General features: G+C 42.8%; 1 protein-coding gene across 1 annotated transcript in view; it reads right to left on the bottom strand.

Moving 5' to 3' along the window:
* Positions 1–479: 479 nt before the first annotated feature.
* Positions 480–21,201, bottom strand: part of LOC123130881 (probable amino acid permease 7) — a 24,139-nt gene continuing 3,417 nt past the window's right edge. The window contains exons 4-7 of the mRNA XM_044550670.1: positions 1,575–1,804; positions 1,366–1,499; positions 1,051–1,272; positions 480–965 (exon numbers count right to left, since the gene is read on the bottom strand). Coding sequence (XP_044406605.1) covers positions 582–965; positions 1,051–1,272; positions 1,366–1,499; positions 1,575–1,804 — 970 coding nt within the window. The 3' untranslated portion in view covers positions 480–581. The remainder of the gene's footprint in view (positions 966–1,050; positions 1,273–1,365; positions 1,500–1,574; positions 1,805–21,201) is intronic.

The following is a 21,201-nucleotide window of genomic DNA, read 5'->3' as shown; positions in this document are numbered from 1 at the left end:
GTTTTAAGGATGGTTTTTCGAGACCGCCATGTGTCATGATGGTTTAGTGAGGGATTATTTTGCGGCGAATTAAGTATATCACCTTTGCTATTTTTGGAGCCGATTCCACGTGTGCCAGTATTTTTCCAACACCATTGCAAAATCTGCGGAGAAACTTGATCCCTAGTTTGCACCAAAGACAACACTGAAAAATCAACTAATATTTAGGATAGAGGATCTACTAGATGAGCAACAGTGGTTCCCTAAAAAAAGATATGGGATAGGGATCTGCTACGAGATGCTCTTAGAGTCTGTTAGAGCTGCGGTAATGATGGCAATGCACCTTCGGATAGAGTGTTTGTAGTTGTCGTTAGGTGGGCTATGAAAATGAACATTATCGTTGTTACTTTTGTGTTCTTTGTATTGTCATGTTGTTTGATGAATAGATCGTAAGTGTATATTTTTTGCTTTTTATAGGGCAGGATTTACTTTGTTTTTCTAAAACAAATTAACACATTCGTAGCTACGCAAAAATCAGGGTTGCCAGAGTTGCCACCTGAAGAAAGTCAAGTGATCGAACCGCATATGTACTAGGCTACTAGCTAGCCTTTGTTGGGGCCGAACACCCCCACGGCGGAGCCAACCGAGGCGAAGGCGGCGACGAGCAGGCAGGTGGCGCGGAAGGCCTGAATGGCGAGCCACCGCGTCGTCCACGGCGCCACCTTGTTCTGCGCAAGGTACATCTCGACGGGGAAGTGGATGTCCAGCGGCCAGAAGGTGAAGGCGCCGATGAGCCCCACCACCTGGTTGAAGTAGGGGTACCACACGGCCATCGCCGTCACGGCCACAACGTACGCCGTACGGAAGCACAGCCTGAACACGTTGACGCTGCGCCGCCAGCGGAGCAGCGGCAGCTCCACCTCGACGGCCCAGGCCTCGGCTCCGAAGCGTCGTTCCACGAGCGCGAACGCCGGCTGGCTGTACAGCTGAACACATACGTAATTCACGAGCGGCGTCAGGTCAGGTCGCGGTTGCACGCGGCACATACATAGGATAGTAGTAGGTGCTTGCCTGGTAGCCGCCGAGGAGGTGGAGGACGACGGAGAGGTTGGCGAGGTCGATGAGCCAGTAGGGCTCGCCGAAGCCGGTGAGGAGGTTCCCCGGCGTGCCGTCGCCGAACGCCGCGTAGCCGAAGCACCCGCAGCCGAGGTAGAAGAAGGTGGTGATCGCGATGCTGGCCCTCGAAGCCTTCTTCATCGTCTTGCTCTCCGCCGGCGGCGACCTCAGCGTGTCCTGCTTGATCATACCGTGTCAGCTCGGTCCCTTACGCCGAGCGCATGCAATCACACTGGCATTTTGTGCATATGCAAATGCATTCTGACCTACCTCTATTTCCAGCAGCACCAAGGTGTAAGGGTAGGCGAAGGCGATGTCGCCTAGGGACTGTGCGACGCGCCACACCTTCTGCATCGGGGATACCAGGGGAATGCCTCCGATTCCCCCCATGATCACCCCATTCTCTGAAGAAAGGAATCGTCACATGGCCGATCATGTGTGCGAGTGCGTCGTGCTATCTGTTACTGTTACGCACGTACCGATCACCTTGGCGGCGCCGAGGCCGAAGCCGACGAAGGAGTAGAAGAAGGACATGACTGCGGCGAAGACGGAGAGCCAAGCCATGTTGTGGAAGTCCGGTATCTGCGACAGCACTGCCTGCGCGAGGCCGAACAGGAGCATGTAGTAGACGTCTGAGCCCCCGGCGGCGGCGGTGGAGAACGGTGCGCCTCGGCCTTCCCGGCCGTAGCGATTCGCTTCATGAATCGCCCTGATAAACCAGAGATTGTTACAATAGTTAGCAACAATCTATAAGGGAGGGATGTGGAGTATCTGCTCCCGAGCTCAAATGCTCACTCACGAGCAGTACAATAAAAAATAGTTAAAAATCAAAGAATTCTGAATTTCCTTTGGAAAAAACTTTGACAAATGTTTTGTATATATGCTTGCAAAAATTCAGCACGAATAACATTCGTGGAAGTCGTGGCAAGAAAACCAAATCAATGCTCCAAAAATGCTAGTTTTAAAAACATTTAGGACTGCTAATTTTTTTTGCATGACTACCACGAATTGTTCTAGGGTCTTCGACTGGTATTCTACCTGGATCACCACAATAGTAGGCAATATCTACACTGAAAAACTCTGCTAAGCTCTACGAGTTGCCCAAGATGCAACATCCAGTGGAAGGTCTGAAATGCACCTATTCTTCAAATGTCATGTTGCTCGTCGCGTGTGACGCGTAATGTCCATCTCAACCCTGGACAGGCGGTGGAAACAACCAAGCTGGAGTACTCTAGGGGCAGAGGGGATTTCCGGTGGAGCAGTGAAATGCAATTTTTTTTTGAGAAATCGGTGAAATGCATTCAGATTGGAAAGAACACCAACGGCGAAATCACTCTGCTGAGCCGACACTGACACTGAGAGACGAAATCTAGGGGCGCAAATGGGTTTAGAGACCCCAGTAGTCCTATCCCGAATATGGCAGTTGAACTATTATAATAGGCTTGGCTCTATAAAATGGGCTTATCTTGGGCAATAAAACGAAAATAAAGAAGAGATTCTTGTTTCCAAGCGGAACTCGAATGGGCTGCTAGCAGATTTGTTGGGGATGTAGCATGACTACCAACCCATCGAACACCTCTGGTAGTCCGCACTGCCGTTGAGTTGCCGGCCTCTTTATAGCCCTTCATCATCTTCCTGATTCTCTGAAAAAATAGGAAGATGGCGTGACTTACTCTCCTCATGCTTGTCATGATGATCTAAATACTCTCTATATTTGAAATATATTTAGGTAGGAAGTCTCCCTCCCCTCCCGGTGATTGTTTCGAAGAAAACACATCCTCAAACTGCAATCTCCCAGTTCAGTTTCTTGGATGATTACTTTGTATAGGTCCATTGAGCTAGTCTGAATATTGTTGACAATGCTCAAGCAGTCAAATGCCACCAAGTGCAGGTCGGCCGCTAGCGCCATCCTCTCCGACGTCGCCATGGTCGTCGAGTGATAGGAAACAATCCCCGATTATGGAAAGCCACACAAATGGCTCTCCCAACAGACGATTTTGATACTTCACCAGCAACATTTAGCTTCATGGTACCCGTAGCCCCGCCTATTCACTTCTTCCTGCACTTGCATTGGTAATTGAGTTATCGGTGGTTTCTCCGTGAATTTCAACTCAAGCCCAAAGCTCTTAGATCAGAAGGTGGAGAAAGGGCGACAGTTCTAGCACAACATATTCATTGCTCTAGGAGGCACTTCTCTTCGGAGCTCATTGATATCTCGATGTAGTATGGGGATTTGAGCTCATCTAGATTACTTTGTGCTTCAGCTCAAAAACTGTACTCCCTCCGTACCAGTGCATAAGTCACATTATGAAAACCAAATAATCTTAAAACACTTAGGCGCGGTGCATTAACTACCAACTTTGTTCCCTATTTTTTGTCTTGGAAAAAGAAATCAACCAATAGGAGACGTGGGACGTGTATGCATCCAATGACTTGCGACTACTTATCATAATATGCGGTGGTCAATTCTCTGCATGCAATAGTATTAATTAGAAAATAAACATCAAGTTCTCTCGTTCCCTCCCCCCCCCCCCATCTTGGTCGCGGTGCACAACCTAAGATGACTAATACGCAGGAAGTAAGTGATGTGTGTGGGTGGGATGGGGCCTCCTTACTAGTTGATGCAACCTAGTTCTCATTGTCGGTCCCTAGACTTGCAATTGAGCCATTTCTTCTCATCATAAGACGAAGTGGGCCATCCCTTCCTACTACCTTCACGGGACTAGGTGTGGTGTCTTCCTCATACTCCCTTTGTACCGGTGTATTAGTCATCTTAGGTTCTCCACCGCGATCAAGGTGGGGGAAACTTGATGTTTATTTGATAATTAATACTATTGCATGCAGAGAATTGACCACTGCATGTTATGCTAAGTAGTCACAAGTCATTGGATGCATACACGTCCCACGTTTTCTATTGGCTGATTTCTTTTTTCAAGGCAAAAAATAGGGAACGAGGTGGGTAGTTGATGTACCTCAGCTAAGTGTTTTGGGTTATTTGGTTTTCATAATGTAACTTATACACCAGTACGGTGGGAGTAATCATTCATCTATGGTGCTTCCTTCAAAGTCCTTTTGCATGCACAAGTGCTTATGGCATTCTCTCTGGCCCCTACCACCTTTTCATGTCCCTTCCTAGAAATGAAGCAGTGTGTATCAAAGGGGGGCTACGTGCTAATAAACTCGTCCCACATCCAACCTCCATAATTGAATTGTGACTTGTGCATGTTCCCCCAGCTTACAATCTTCATGCATGTTCCCTAGAAGACCACACCATGTCACAGAACTAGGGCGCCCTCTCGTATTTCACCGTGAAGGAATGTATGTCAATGATTTTGTAAAAATCAAGATTTTCGTTCACTTTTACATAGTCGATGCTATCCACACGGAGCACATATTGATCTGTTTGTCCTTCTACATCACTAGTTCCTCTATCTAGTATTAATCCCAGATGGCAAATGATGTGTAACCAGACCATTAGATTTTTCAGTCGTCGATCTTGGAAAGCCATGGGGTGGAACATCATGGGACTAGCCTCCTTGACTCACCACTAGTCACCCAAAAAGTAAAGATATATGAAGATGAAATTCTTCCTAGCCATGTGGTGTTTGAGTCTACATGACATGCTCCATGCGGCCTTCATCGCCTCAATGAAGGAATGCACACCAAAAGGACGCAACATATGCATGCGCACCACCGCTGATCACTCCACCCTCTTGCATAGGCTGTTCAGATATTCCTCAATGAAACAAACATTCTCGAGTTCATTGTTGTCCAGGTCCAGATTCTTCATCATGCCATCAAGTGTCACAGAAGATCCCGAGGAACCAATGGCCGCAACCCTTGATGCACTCGCCGACATAACATGGCCAATGTGACAATCAAGATTCAACCAAATCCTAGACCCTCCATGTGACACCAAGGCTAGGTGGAAGGACCAACTGACCCCATGATCCAACCAACTGTATTTGCGAGGGAGAGAAGAGGCAAGGCTAGGAAAATTATAGAATAAATATTGCGTAGGACGAAGATTGCCTCCGGCAGAGTCAAAGAACGAGTCAGTGTGTTAGCTTTGAATTGAAATATTGGTCATCGATCAATTAATCATTCATTTTTTCTTATTTGGTATTTTCACCGAGGCGTGTTTCTTACAAAGGACAACCTGGGTAATTGGCAGAGAAGTAGGAACTGTTATTTTTGTCCACCTGAGAGACAATTAAACCCCTCTTTCAATGCGCCTTTTCGTTTTCTATATGGTATGTCACCAAGGTCGCATCCAACTTGTATTTGCCTTGCAATGTTGCCAATATGTATGGTCGGTGGCTTGATGGTATACCACACAAGTTTGATGCGCTTATAACGGTGAGAGTGTCTGCCTTATTATGGCCGCTATGGCTATGTAGAAAATGACATGGTTTTCAATGGTAAAATATAAACTTATCACAAATGCAGGTTATATGTACACATTGGCCCCATTATCGTCTACTCTCCAACTACTGGAGCACTAACCATTCTTCACGACAGTGTGTACACATTTGAAGCGGGTGGCCAAGGATTTTATTTACCCCACACAAGTATATGCATAGTCTACGTACCGATAGGTCCTCCACCCGCTTTGCATAAGCATGATTTTGGTCTAGTATGACTTTGTTGTTGCTGCCATTTTTATTATTATCATGTGGGTGAATTAGAGTTTTGTTGTGTGCATCCTAGCATGTAGAGACTAGTTATATTCACATTATGCTTTGTATCCAGTTGATGCAACATTATAAGTAAATAAAGGCATTAATTTATGAGATTTTTTCATTTGGCCAATAGTCAGAAATTTCTTGAACATGGTTGCCAGATCAAGCAATCTCTCTAACCTACTCCTATATCGCTCGTCCTAACCCTTAATCTTCTGGTGAGCATCCCCATCATTCCACCTAGCCCACCTCTGACTCTAGATCCCCTGGCTAGAAGAAATAGAGAGGAAGAGAAGATTTTTTTCTCGAAAGAATAGACCGTGAGCAAAAAGGAAGCAACCACCTCAGTATTAGCATTGTCATAAATTTTAGATTTTTTGTAGAATATCTCACATATCCATGAGATTTCTTGTCATGCATTATCTCGGTGAGATAATTTAGCTAAAACATTCCACTTGAGTGCAACGGTGAAAAAGGTGGTGCCAGGAGATCCCCTTTACCCGCCAGTGAGAGCGCGGATTCCGGCCTCCTCCGCTCGCTTTGGCAACAGGAGGAGGTGGGGATCTCGTTCCTCTGCATCGGGCGTGTAGATAGGGTAGCTTTAGGTTGTGTGGCGCTGATTTGTGGTTGAGATCGCTGTCACTCTGCAGGAATAATTCTACCGCCTCTTTTCCTCCTTGCTGGTGCTGGTGGTGCCGACATGAGGGCGGCATTGCTCTCCCATTGATTTATGTATCGAGTGGTGGTTTCTATTCCAGGTGCATCGATGGCTCCAACGCATTGTGGCATGTTATTGAGCTTTGGGCTGGTTGGCATTGCTGCAAGGACGAATTGGCCTTATGATTATCATTCTTCCCCTCCTCTTCATTGTTGCGCAAACGAATCCTCCATTGGCGGCAAGGAGGTGGGGTCCTGGTGTGTAGGGGGTGGATATGTGGTTTCCGACGAAGATTCCTTGGCAACGATGGTTTTCTCGGGGTGCTAGTCTTATGGCCGAAGTTTGAAGACTTCCCGGTCTCCATGGTCGTCTTTACAAGGTGCTGGCTCCGGCAATGGGGCGACGGCGGCGGTGATGGCGCGCCTTCAACTCGCTTCGGCGGAAGCTGTGGTTGTTGTGTGGTCTGCAGACCTTGTTGTAATTTTATTTACTTCTGGGGTACTCTAAACTACTTTGGAATTTTCAATATAAACTCTGGTCCTTTCTGCAAAAAAAAAAAAGCATTCCAAAACTTTGTAGAGCCCCATTTGCACTTCTCGAATGTTTGGATTTTTCAAGCCATACCCAACATTGACAGATACAACCCATAGTCAAGACAAATGGGGCGACCAACCTAGGTCCTTGGAGGAGGAGAGACCAAAATACAAAATTCTAGAGTCAATTAGACGAGTAGTGCTAAAACTTCACGGAAACCGGCATACATCGAACTCATGCAACACCTTGGTTCGGGCATGCAAATACAATGCTTATTGCCGTCATATACAAAATCGATGCTAACTAGGCATGCCGACATGGCATGGGCATGCTGTCAGCCACCGGACGACAAAAACAGGATGTGTGATCCCTTATTTTGTAAAAAAAAAACTCATAATTATTTTTCTCATGGAAAAGCCCCTGGTACGGGTGGGTCATGTTGTCAAGGGCCCACAAATAATGTGCAAAAGTGGTGAGTTGTGGCCAGCAGGTGTGTGTACCAAGCCAATTCACACATAATGTTTCATGTTCTAAGTGGATATGTCTCCTATATATCCACTGAGTCTTACGGGTTGTTTGAATAAGAGGATTATAGAGAACTAGGTCTTTTTAAACGTGATTTCTGTTGTGACCACCTAAAAACTTGTTTGGATCACCTAACTAAAACGTGGATATGCACAATTGAGTTTTATAAACAGTTTTGCTAAAGTAGATCTAGATGTGCCATAAGTATTGCACATCTAAGTCCTATGTCATTGATCTTGCGCAGAGATTCGTTTGGGTATTCTTTTTCGTTTCCTTTTTATGCTTAATTGAGTCACTTAGATGTGCAATAACTAGGGCACATCTAGATGTGCCTTATGTGCCTTAGACATACCGTATAAAAGTCTAAAAGGCCAGCTTTTAGGAAAACTCATTTTCTAAAATCTTTCAACTAATTCCCTGTATCCAAACAACCACTTAAGCGGGCTACAGTCCCTATGGACCATTTTGCACTATTCTTTTAAAAAAATACAAAAGATATGCAAGTTATAATAAAAATAAAATAAATTGCAAAATAGAAATGAACACCTTTAAATACTACATAATTATTTTATTAAAAGCATGAACATTTATAACTTATATTAGCATTTAATTATATAGAACAGTATGAAATTACTTTGATACTTTTATTAAGTATGAAAATTAATACGGGAATAATTTTACAATTTACAATTTAATTATATGGATAATTTTTTAATTAATACATGAATATATTTTTAGTGTAATATATATTATTTATAACATAAGATTATAAATTACATATATTTATAAATTTCTACAAAACTAACGCAGCTGTGTGGGGTGGTGGGCACGTGCACCTGATGACTGCATGTCGATGGATCGAATCCCAGCCAACTATTTTTACATTATAAGAATGTTTTTTAAAGCATGAATATTTTTATATAGTACATTAATATTCTGTTAAAACTATGAACCTTTTTCAAATTATATTAGCACATATTCAAATACAGAGAATAATAAAGACTTCTTAAAGCATGAACACTTTTATATACTACATGGATATTTTATTAAAACTGTGAACATTTTAAAACTTATAAAAGCATTTATTAAAATATATAGAAAAATTTGAACTTTCTTAAAGCATGAACGCTTTTATATGCTGCATGAATATTTGTTAAAACCGTAAACAGTATTAAGCTTATATAAGCATTTATTCTAATATACAGAAACATATAAATTACTTTGATATTTTTATTAAATATTTGTATTACTACATGAATAGTTTTGTAATTTATAATTTAATTATATGGATAAATCATAAATTAATATGTCATTATTTTATATATAATTTATTTAATTTATATGTATATTATTATAACACATGATTATAATTGACATATATTTAATAATTTCTAAAAAATATATTGCAGAATGTGTGCAAACTACAACCCACTTAAGATTCAAAGAATACATAATAGACATATCCACATAGCCCCTAAAAAAAGACATATCCACATAGGACATGAAATGCTCCTGGGTCGGGTGGTTAGCCACACGAACCCATTTTTTAATTATTTGTGAGTCACTTAAAGGTGCACCCATGCAACCAACTACTATTCATATTGACCGGGTTTCTTCATTAGGCCTTGTTTGGTTCCTTCAGATTTGAAGGGGTTTGGAGGGGATTGAGAGGGATTAAATCCCCCACAAGTCAAAATCCACCTCAATCCCCTCCAATCCTCTCCAATCCCTTTGTGGGAGGGATTAACCGAACAAGCCCTTAGGGAAAACGTCCAAGGTGTTTTCGCAAAATAGCAGGCCACACACCCTGCCTCCACCGTTTGGTGGATCACAGCGGGCCCCACATCATGCTGGCGCACCTAGTAATCGTTGATGTACCCGACCACGATTAGCTTGCATTTGCACGCACCCGACCACGATTAGCTTGCATTTGCATGCCCGATCCAGGTTGTTGCACCAACTCATTGTGCCACAAGTTTTTGCACTAGTGTCGCACCCTTCTTTTTCAATTATTTGTGAGTTGCTGACAGGTGTGCCCATGCGGCCTAGTACTATTCATATTGATATATTTTGGGGGCTTTTTTGTGAGGAAAAAACTCTAAAGCATTTTTTGTAAAATAACAGGCCACACGTCCTGCCTCTGTCATTCGGTGGCTGACAGGGGGCCCCATGCCATGCTAGCGCACCTAGTCAGCGTCGATTTTTGGAATGTTATACATTAGGTTATAATGCATATCATATTTTATTTTGCTTTTGGTTTTGATCCTAGAAAATCCTAAGCAACTCAAGGACCCACGGAGAGAGTTGGGGATTTCGTTATTTACATATTTGAGTTTTCTCAAATTATGTAAACAGGATCATTTGATTTTATTTATTTTATCATCAATTATTTCTATTACAAAAATATGAGAGCGGGAATAAAATGACTTTCCCAAAATATAGAAATATTGAGGATTTAATAAAAAAATCAAACAAGATTTATTTGGGAGTTTTTCGGTATTTTTAATTGAAATTAGGAAAAATGCGCGTTTTTCAAAGTTGTAGTTTGGGCCTAGAACAATGTTCACTTTATCGGGCTTGATTTTAGAAATCAGGGAAAATTTATTTCGTGATTTTTCAAGTCCGTTTAGTATTTCTTTTTATTTTTCTTCCGAGCGGAATTATTAAAAAAAAACGCGGAACCGACTTTGGGCCGTACTCGGCCAGGACACCGCCGGACGAGGCTTTATAAGCCGCCGCCCCGGCCCGAGAGAGAGCCCAGCCGCCCAACCCCAAAACTCTAACCCTAGCCGCCGCCGCCTCGCTGCCGACTCGCCGGAGCAGCGCGCCGCCCGAGGTTCGCCGCCGCCTTGTTTTCCATGCCGTTTAAAAAAAAATTATGTTCCTCGTTTTTCTTTTTCGTCGGGTTTTTCGCGGTTATTTTCTGATCGCGATTTCTGATTCGATTTTCGTTTTAGTATAACTTTTCGCTCGTTTATCGGAATCAGGCGATTCAAGCGCCTGGAGTTTCGTCTCGAAACCCTCTTTCCGAATAATCAACTTACACATGTTTTTGCTATTGTAAAATTTAACTTAGATCCAGATTACTAGAACGAAGTTGTTTTCTTTCGCCGTTTGACTTCTTTTGTTTCGTTCGATTTGATTCTTTTGCCAACCAGGGTTCTTAAGTTGAACTTTCTGGTTAGATTTCTATTTGAGTTTTACCTGTGCATTAGATGAGTACTTATTGTATGCTTGCTTGTTTGTCTGCAATAGAATACCCGGAGTGCGCCGCCTGTTACGTTGAATCTTTAAGTTTCGCGGATCATCAGCAAGGCAAGTAACACTTTGATCATACCTTTATCTACAACCCAGTTTTATTGCATTAGATCAATCCTCACACATTGCATGATTAGGATCTAATTAAATTGTGGGATGGGAAGTAGATGAGGTAGTACCTATTACCTGTTTATTATTAAACCTTTGGGAGTTACTTCTACGTTTGCTTATTATGCCATGCTATGCTAGTAGACGTCGATTGGGTGAGTGAAATCCATGACAGATGTGAGATTGATAATTAATGGTTTATCTAAGGTGGCAACTTAAACACACATCTGGGTGGATTGAGGCACCTGGGGTTTCCAGGACTTGCCTGTTTTTCTTTTGGACCGTCACCCAGGCTCAAAGGGATCATGAGATTATTCATACTAGAAACTTCCGTGTGCAGCCACAAGCCATTATGGGCTCTAACATAGTTGACTAAGTTGTGCGAACTCTTACAGTGGTAGACTAGCAGATGTAGGGGATGTAGGTGGTACGGTCTACCCGATCGTAAGGTGCTAGCGCTTCTGAAAGACTATGTCTCGGTCATCCGTCTTCTCAAACACCCTGTAGTGCGAGAAACCAAACGGAGGCGATCGAGTCTTGTGGGGAAAAGTGCGCAAACCTCTGCAGAGTGTAATAAACTAATCATGGTTAGCCGTGTCCCCGGTTATGGACATCTTGAGTATCTAGTACTTGGATTTTCATGTGAATCTCAACATGTTACTCTAAAGTTAATTTTGTTGGGTTTAATGATGTTACTTTAATTGGGATTGAGAATGCTGTCAACCATTCTCAATGTTTAACAACCACCATGATAGTAATTAAATTTATTCCTTTGAAGTAGGAAAAAAATGGCTTTACGCAAAAACTGTAACCATAGAGCTTTCCACCAGCCAAATATGCATATAGTATAGCTGTTTCATTCCATTACTCTCTATGTGTTACCTTGCCAGCATATTCCATGTGCTGACCTGTTTTCGGGCTGCAACGTTAATGTTGCAGACTTTTCAGACGACGATTAAGGAGTTTTTAGGTCGTGGTTCTATACTCAGTGATGCCGTTGGAGTTGATGGACTCACTTATCTTCCAAGCCTTCCGCTGTTATCGTAATTAGATGGCCTTAAGCCATATTTATTGTAATAAGTTCTCTTTTAAGACACTCAATGTAAGAAGTGTGTGATTGCTACTCTGCTATAAATTCTCCGAGTACTGTGTGGTGTCAGCATTACTGATCCAGGGATGACACCGGAGCACAGCGATCAGACTGTTTGAGGTCTGGTCGCTACAGAGATGGTATCAAAGCACATGTTGACTGTAGGACACGACCACTAAGCTAAAGACCTAGATCACTACTCACTCTCTTCTCTTTTGACTTCTCATCTTTTCTACTCTTTAGGATGGCGGATGCAAGGAACAAGTTCACACAACCAGATGAAGATATACCCTTTGGACGCCACTTGAAGGAAGTCACTAGATACCTGAACATAGGAGTACCAAGCTTCACGGGAATCTACAACGCCACTTTACCTGAAGAAGAGCGCTGGATGATTCAAGTTCAAGTTCCAGGAAGGACGTTCATTTCAGTCACTGAGCCCATAGAGTTTTTTTTGATGCACCAACTTGGAGTCTAGGAAAGAGTATGGCAGCTCACATCGCCATGGGACGCATTGGAGAAGTCTACCGCAAGGATCTCAAGGATACTATCTACCAGATTTGTGGGCGCCGAGATGAACACTGGGAGATGATTAGCACCAGGAAGGATAGATCAATCGCAGCTTTTATCCAGGAGTTAAACCAGCACATTCGACGACAGGAGAATCAGATGTGCACCGACATGATAGATCTGAAGAAGGCTAAGACTAGAATCAAGGAACTGGAGGAAGAACTCAAGGCTACACGTGAAGATTATGAAGAAGAAATTGAAGTATTGGTGGATAAGAATGCCGACCTAACTATGAAGATAGCGGTATTTATGGGAGGCCCTATGCCCATAGATGAAGACGAAGAACCCAAGGAGATTAGCCCGGAAGACTACATCATCATTGACGGCACCGACTCAGAACAAGATAGTAGCGATGATGACTATGTGGATGAAGCAGGAGCAGATATCATGGAGTCTACAACCGTAGAATATTTCTAGTAGACCACCTCATCAGTAGTAGTAGTCCACCATGTAAATATAGTAGTCCAAGCACTTTGCGATAGTTAGATCGATTGTATGCCTTTGTTTGATTGATTGAAGTGAATTGTGTGCTTTTGCCTCATGTGCATATGGGTAGTGTTTTCTCTTTAGACCCCCTCTATTCTTATATCTCGTCTTTTCTAAAACCCTCAGATGCCTCCGAGACGTGACCCCGGATTTGCCTTTCCGCCGGAGCTCACCCAGTTGATCCAGCAGCAGAACACCTTGATGCAATTGCTAGTTCAGAATCAGAATCAGGGGAACAATAACAACAACCCACCACCACCATCACCTGTTGACCACTTAGCCCATTTTCTTAGGCTAAACCCGCCGGTGTTTTCCAGTAGCACCGAGCCGATAGTAGCAGATGATTGGCTCCGCAAGATAGCTAGGGAGTTGGCCACAGCAGGATGCACAGATGTGGAGAAGGTTAAGTTTGCCGCACATCAGTTAGAAGGACCCGCAGCATCCTGGTGGGAGAATTTCACAACCACCTTCCCAGTCGACACTGTCACATGGGACCAGTTTCAGCAGGCTTTTCGTACTGCCCATGTTTCAGCAGGAGCAATGGCCATGAAGAAGCGTGAGTTTCGTAACTTGCGCCAAGGAGGACGGACAGTTGGCCAGTATGTGGAGGAGTTTAGTAAGCTAGCACGTTATGCCCCAGATGACGTTGCTACGGATGCAGCTAAGTAGGAGAAGTTTCTGGAAGGACTGAATGATGAGTTGAGTATGCAGTTGATGATAGCCACCTTCAACAACTACCAGGAGTTGGTAGACCGTGCTCTTATGATTGAAGGGAAGCAACAGCAAATTGAGAACCGCAAGAGGAAGTATGGACAAGGAAAGTATAATTCAGGAGCTCAGCAGAAGCCACGTTTTACCCCTAGGCCGGGAGGACATTTTCAGCATACCCATGGAGTAGGTAGCTCGTACAATCAAAATGGCACCAAGAATGGTAATGGGAATGGAGGAAACAATGGACAGAACCGCAACACCCCATCAACCCCAGCCAAGAAGGACTTGAGCCATGTCACTTGTTATAAGTGTTCGAAGCCAGGACATTATGCAAATGAATGTCCTGAAGGCCAAAATGGCAATGGAAGTTCTGGGAAGAAGCCGAACCCTTTCAACAGGGGACAGGTGAACCACGTTAGTATGGAGGAGGTTGAAGCTCAGCCCGATGTAGTAATAGGTAAGTGTTTGGTTAAGTCATTTACTGCACTCGTTCTTTTTGATACTGGTGCATCGCATTCATACATCTCAAGGGGATTTGTGGATAAGTATAACCTACCAACCCAAGCTCTTAGGTCACCCATGTTAGTAACCTCGCCAGGAGCAGAATATGTGGCTAGTCTATGGTGTGATCGGTTACCATTAAGGATTGGTAACTATGTTTTTCCCTCAGACCTAATAGTATTGGAATCTCAAGGATTGGATGTGATATTAGGCATGGATTGGTTATCAAAGTATGAAGGGAATATTGAGTGTGCTAGTAAGTCAATTTTGCTTACCACACCAGAAGGGAGAAGGATCAAGTATGTATCCCGGCATGTACCAAAGAGGACACAAGTAAATTGCCTAACATGAGTTGTGCAGGAGGAAGTACCAGTGGTAAAGGATTTTCCTGATGTATTTCCCGAAGAGTTGCCAGGCATGCCACCGGATAGAGACATTGAGTTTTTGATTGAGCTATTGCCAGGCACTGGGCCAATATCAAAGAGACCATATTGGATGCCAGCAAAGGATTTGGTGGAAATTAAGAAGCAGATTAAGGAGTGACTGGATAAGGGATATATTCGCCCAAGTTCTTCGCCTTGGGGATCGCCAGTACTTCTAGTGGAGAAGAAGGATGGATCGTTAAGAATGGTTGTTGATTATCGAGGATTGAACGAAGTAACGATCAAGAACAAGTACCCACTACCAATGATCAATGATCTGTTTGATCGGTTGCAAGAAGCTAAAGTGTTTTCCAAGATCGATTTGCGATCAGGATACCACCAGTTGAAGATTCGAGAACAGGATATACCTAAGACAGCATTCACCACAAGATATGGACTATATGAGTATACCGTTATGTCATTTGGACTGACTAACGCACCTGCCTATTTTATGAACATGATGAACAAAGTGTTTATGGAGTTTTTAGATAAGTTCGTCGTGGTTTTCATTGATGATATCCTGGTTTATTCGAAGAATGAAGAGGAGCATAAGGAGCATTTGCGTTTGGTACTTGGAAAGCTCAGAGAACATCAGTTATATGCCAAGTTCTGCAAATGTGAGTTTTGGTTGAAGGAAGTAGGATTCCTCGGACACGTTATATCTAGAGAAGGTATAGCAGTAGATCCCGCTAAAGTTGAAACCATGACCAAGTGGGAAGCACCAACAACAGTTGGAGAGATCCGGAGTTTTCTGGGACTCACAGGATACTACCGGAGATTTATTGAGAATTTCTCAAAGATTGCAAAGCCTATGACGGAGTTGCTGAAGAAGGATACTAAGTTCAAATGGACTAAGGAGTGTGAGGCTAGTTTCCAGGAGTTGAAGAAACGCTTGGTTACCTCACCAGTGTTGATTTTGCCAGATCAAACCAAGGATTATGAGGTGTATTGCGACGCTTCACGTCGAGGACTTGGATCAGTGCTTATGCAGGAAGGGAGAGTTGTTTCATATGCTTCAAGACAACTGAAGCCTCACGAATTGAATTACGCTACACATGATTTGGAGTTAGCAGCCGTAGTGCATGCATTGAAGACATGGAGACATTTCCTCATTGGAAATCATTGTGAGGTGTACACGGATCACAAGAGTTTGAAGTACATTTTCACACAGAAGGAGTTGAATCTTAGACAAAGGAGATGGTTGGAGCTTATCAAAGATTATGATATGAAACTGCATTATCATCCCGGGAAGGCTAATGTAGTAGCTGACGCATTAAGCCGCAAGAGCCATGTCAATATGTTAATGACGGGAGAAATACCCAAGGAGTTAGCAGAAAATCTTCGTGAACTATGTTTGGAAATAGTTCCGAGAGGCTATGTAGCAGTGTTGGAAATTCAGTCAACTTTGATGGACAGAATCAGGGAAGCTCAGAAAACTGACAAAGAGATTGCCGCTATAAAGGAGAAACTGAGCAAAGGAAAAGCTAAGGGATTTCGTGAGGATGAGCACGACACCCTATGGTTTGAAGACCGTGTTTATGTATCCAATGACCCGGAGATCAGAAAGTTGATTCTGCAAGAGGCACATGATTCACCGTATTCGATTCACCCAGGAAATACCAAGATGTATTTGGATTTGAAGGATATTTTCTGGTGGACCGGAATGAAGAAGGATATTGCGGAGTATGTAGCAGTTTGTGACATTTGTCAGAGAGTAAAGGCAGAGCATCAGAAGCCAGCAGGATTGTTGCAACCATTGCCGATACCCGAATGGAAGTGGGATAAGCTAGGCATGGATTTTATCACGGGATTGCCCAGGACACGTTCAGGCTATGACTCGATTTGGGTTGTAGTCGATCGATTGACGAAAGTAGCACATTTCATCCCAGTAAAGACCACTTACACCAGTGCTAAGTTGGCAAAGATATACATGACCAGGATCGTATGTTTGCATGGGGTTCCGAGGAGTATTGTATCAGATAGAGGAACCCAATTTACCTCAAAGTTCTGGAAGCAGTTGCATGAGACTTTAGGTACTAGGCTAGAATTCAGTACAGCTTTTCATCCGCAGACAGATGGACAGACCGAGAGAGTCAATCAGATTTTGGAGGATATGATGAGAGCTTGTGCGCTAGATTATGGATCTAGTTGGGACGATAATTTGCCATATGCAGAGTTCTCTTACAATAATAGCTATCAGACCAGTTTGAAGATGACCCCTTTCGAAGCTTTGTACGGAAGGAGGTGCAGGACACCGTTGTCATGGGACGAAGTTGGAGACCGCCAGTTGTTTGGACCAGATTTGATTAAGGAGTCTAAACAGAAGGTGAAGTTGATTCGCGATAGGCTCAAGGTAGCCCAGTCCAGACAAAAGAGCTACGCAGATTCTAAACGCAAGGAGACAGTTTACGAAGTCGGAGACAGAGCTTATCTTCGAGTATCCCCACTTCGAGGGATTAAGCGCTTTGGAGTTAAGGGGAAGTTAGCGCCACGATTTGTAGGACCATATCGAGTTTTTGAGCGTATGGAAGAAGTGGCCTACAAGTTGGAATTGCCAGAAGGATTGACAGAAGTTCATGATGTGTTCCACGTTTCTCAGTTTAAAAAGTGTCACGCGGAGATGGCTGACATACCTTTGAGGGACACAGTGCCATTGGAAGCAATTCAGTTGGATAACAATTTAACCTATGAGGAAAAACCAGTCAAGATTCTTGAGTTTGCCAGCCGAGTTACTCGCAGCAAGGTTATCAAGTTTTGCAAAGTTCAGTGGAGCCACCACACGGAGGATGAAGCCACCTGGGAGCGAGAGGAAGATTTGCTCAAGGACCACCCTCACCTATTTTCTAGCCAACCCGAATCTCGAGGGCGAGATTCATCTTAAGGGGGGTAGGTTTGGAACATCCCAAATTTTCAATTTGGAATGTTATACATTAGGTCATCATGCATATCATATTTTATTTTGATTTTGGTTTTGATCCTAGAAAATCCTAAGCAACTCAAGGACCCACGGAGAGAGTTGGGGATTTTGTTATTTACATATTTGAGTTTTCTCAAATTATGTAAACAAGATCATTTGATTTTATTTATTTTATCATCAATTATTTCTATTACAAAAATATGAGAGCGGGAATAAAATGACTTTCCCAAAATATAGAAATATTGAGGATTTAATAAAAAAAATCAAATAAGATTTATTTCGCAGTTTTTCGGTATTTTTAATTGAATTTAGGAAAAATGTGCATTTTTGAAAGTTGTAGTTTGGGCCCAGAAAAATGTTCACTTTATTGGGCTTGATTTTAGAAACCGGAGAAAATTTATTTCGTGATTTTTGGAGTCTGTTTAGTATTTCTTTTTATTTTTCTTCCGAGCGGAATTTATTAAAAAAAACGCGGAACCGACTTTGGGCCGTACTCGGCCAGGACACCGCCGGCCGAGGCTTTATAAGCCGCCGCCCCGGCCCGAGAGAGAGCCCAGCCGCCCAGCCCCGAAACCCTAACCCTAGCCGCCGCCGCCGCCGCCGCCCGCCGCCGCCGCCTCGTCGCCGACTCGCCGGAGCAGCGCGCCGCCCGAGGTTCGCCGCCGCCTTGTTTTCCGTGCCGTTTAAAAAAAAATTCTGTTCGTCATTTTTCTTTTTCGTCGGGTTTTTCGCGGTTATTTTCTGATCGTGATTTCTGATCCGATTTTCGTTTTAGTATAACTTTTCGCTCGTTTATCGGAATCAGGCGATTCAAGCGCCTGGAGTTTCGTCTCGAAACCCTCTTTCCGAATAATCAACTTAAACATGTTTTTGCTACTGTGAAATTTGACTTAGATCCAGATTACTAGAACGAAGTTGTTTTCTTTCGCCGTTTGACTTCTTTTGTTTCGTTCGATTTGATTCTTTTGCCAACCAGGGTTCTTAAGTTGAACTTTCTAGTTAGATTTCTATTTGAGTTTTACCTGTGCATTAGATGAGTACTTATTGTATGCTTGTTTGTTTGTCTGCGATAGAATACCCGGAGTGCGCCGCCTGTTACGTTGAATCTCTAGGTTTCGCGGATCATCAGCAAGGCAAGTAACGCTTTGATCATACCTTTATCTACAACCCAGTTTTATTGCATTAGATCAATCCTCACACATTGCATAATTAGGATCTAATTAAATTGTGGGATGCGAAGTAGATGGGATAGTACCTATTACCTGTTTATTATTAAACCTTTGGGAGTTACTTCTACGTTTGCTTATTATGCCATGCTATGCTAGTAGACGTGGATTGGGCGAGTGAAATCCATGATAGATGTGAGATTGATAATTAATGGTTTATTTAAGGTGGCAATTTAAACACACATCTGGGTGGATTGAGGCACCTGGGGTTTCCAGGACTTGCCTGTTTTTCTTTTGGACCGCCACCCAGGCTCAAAGGGATCATGAGATTATTCATACTAGAAACTTCCGTGTGCAGCCACAAGCCATTATGGGCTCTGGCATAGTTGACTAAGTTGTGCGAACTCTTACAGTGGTAGACTAGCAGATGTAGGGGATGTAGGTGGTACGGTCTACCCGATCGTAAGGTGCTAGCGCTTCTGAAAGACTATGTCTCGGTCATCCATCTTCTCAAACACCCTGTAGTGCGAGAAACCAAACGGAGGCGATCGAGTCTTGTGGGGAAAAGTGCGCAAACCTCTGCAGAGTGTAATAAACTAATCATGGTTAGCCGTGTCCCCGGTTATGGACATCTTGAGTATCTAGTACTTGGATTTTCATGTGAATCTCAACATGTTACTCTAAAGTTAATTTTGTTGGGTTTAATGATGTTACTTTAATTGGGATTGAGAATGTTGTCAACCATTCTCAATGTTTAACAACCACCATGATAATAATTAAATTTATTCATTTGAAGTAGGGAAAAATTGGCTTTACGCAAAAACTGTAACCATAGAGCTTTCCACCAGCCAAATATGCATATAGTATAGCTGTTTCATTCCATTACTCTCTATGCGTTACCTTGCCAGCATATTCCATGTGTTGACCCGTTTTCGGGCTGCAACGTTAATGTTGCAGACTTTTCAGACGACGATTAAGGAGTTTTTAGGTCGTGGTTCTATACTCAGTGATACCGTTGGAGTTGATGGACTCACTTATCTTCCAAGCCTTCCGCTGTTATCGTAATTAGATGGCCTTAAGGCATATTTATTGTAATAAGTTCTCTTTTGAGACACTCGATGTAAGAAGTGTGTGATTGCTACTCTGCTATAAATCCTCCGAGTACTGTGTGGTGTCAGCATTACTGATCCAGGGATGACAACGGAGCACAGAGATCAGACTGTTTGAGGTCTGGTCGCTATAATTTTGTATCCGGCCGTGATTAACACTGTATTTGCATGGTCAAACCAAGTTGTGGTAGTCGTTGTATACCGCAAATTTTACCACTAGTGTCCATTTCCGTCAAGTTTTAGCACCAGTGGTACAATTGACTCCAAATTATACTAGTAAACACTAAATTATTATCCAATACATCCCAAACATTATTAAATATGCGGAAAAAATCAAAGCCTCAAAAGTATTGGTCAGGAAGTTTGAATAAATCATTGAGTGAAAATGGAGCATGAAAAAAAAAGACGAGAAGACATCCACTGGGCAAGTGGAAATCCCTTTGAAGGAAGCTATTCAGAAATAGCTCGAACGATTTTCCCTTCGACAACAAACTCACCTTTCTCCTATTTTAATTTTTAATAGAAAGGTTGAAATAGATATATTTACTTTCTACGTCAAATATCCTTTTTTTTCTCTAGTTCTACTTCCAAGCGTATGATACTCCGGGTTGTGTTTTTTTCCTACCAATATGGGCTTTGCCTTCACCAACCAAAAAAACTATCATTGGCTCACTGTTGATTGAAAGATGTGGAAAAGGTATGTAATGCATTTTGGTAGCGTGCTTGTTGGGGGAACACAAAAAATGGAGCATGTACGAACGAACTAATCTGATTTGGTGGGTGGTGACTTGGGCTGTGAGAGACTGGCATGAGCTCTTGAATACGCTAGATAAAACCAAGGACATTTCGGAAGTGCAAATCAAATATTAAACTGTATGTAGGCAAATGTACAACTAGTGTCATTATTGTGTCTATCAGTAATTACTATAAGTGATGCTATCTCAATACCAAGTGCCAAGTACAAGTACAACTAATCGTTGATCTAACTTTAAATTATACTCTGAAGTTTCTAAAAATACACTTGTCTAATAATACACTAGAAATCACTATTAGATTATTTCTTAGACAATACGCTTTGCAGATCTCTAGCATGATATTTATAGTGACTAGCTAGAGGCCCATGCGTTGCACGGAACATCAAGATGCATTTATACGAGTTGTTTATTTCGTGGGAGACGAAGATGAATGAGGGAAGGCCTTATCTACAAATGTGAAGAGGGGTGCAGGTATCTTTTTACAAAATTGTCATAGTTTGCTTTCTATCTGTCAGATATAGATCGGACGGTTTATATTGCAGGATGGCAGACACACCCTCATCACCAACTCGGTTTTTTAGAAGAGTTATAGTGAAATATACTAGGACACATGC

This window comes from Triticum aestivum, chromosome 6A, assembly GCF_018294505.1.
Source record: "Triticum aestivum cultivar Chinese Spring chromosome 6A, IWGSC CS RefSeq v2.1, whole genome shotgun sequence".
In the NCBI taxonomy this organism is placed as follows: Eukaryota; Viridiplantae; Streptophyta; class Magnoliopsida; order Poales; family Poaceae; genus Triticum; species Triticum aestivum.
The sequence above is the reverse complement of the archived record's forward strand: the minus strand, read 5'-3'. Positions and strand labels throughout refer to the sequence as shown.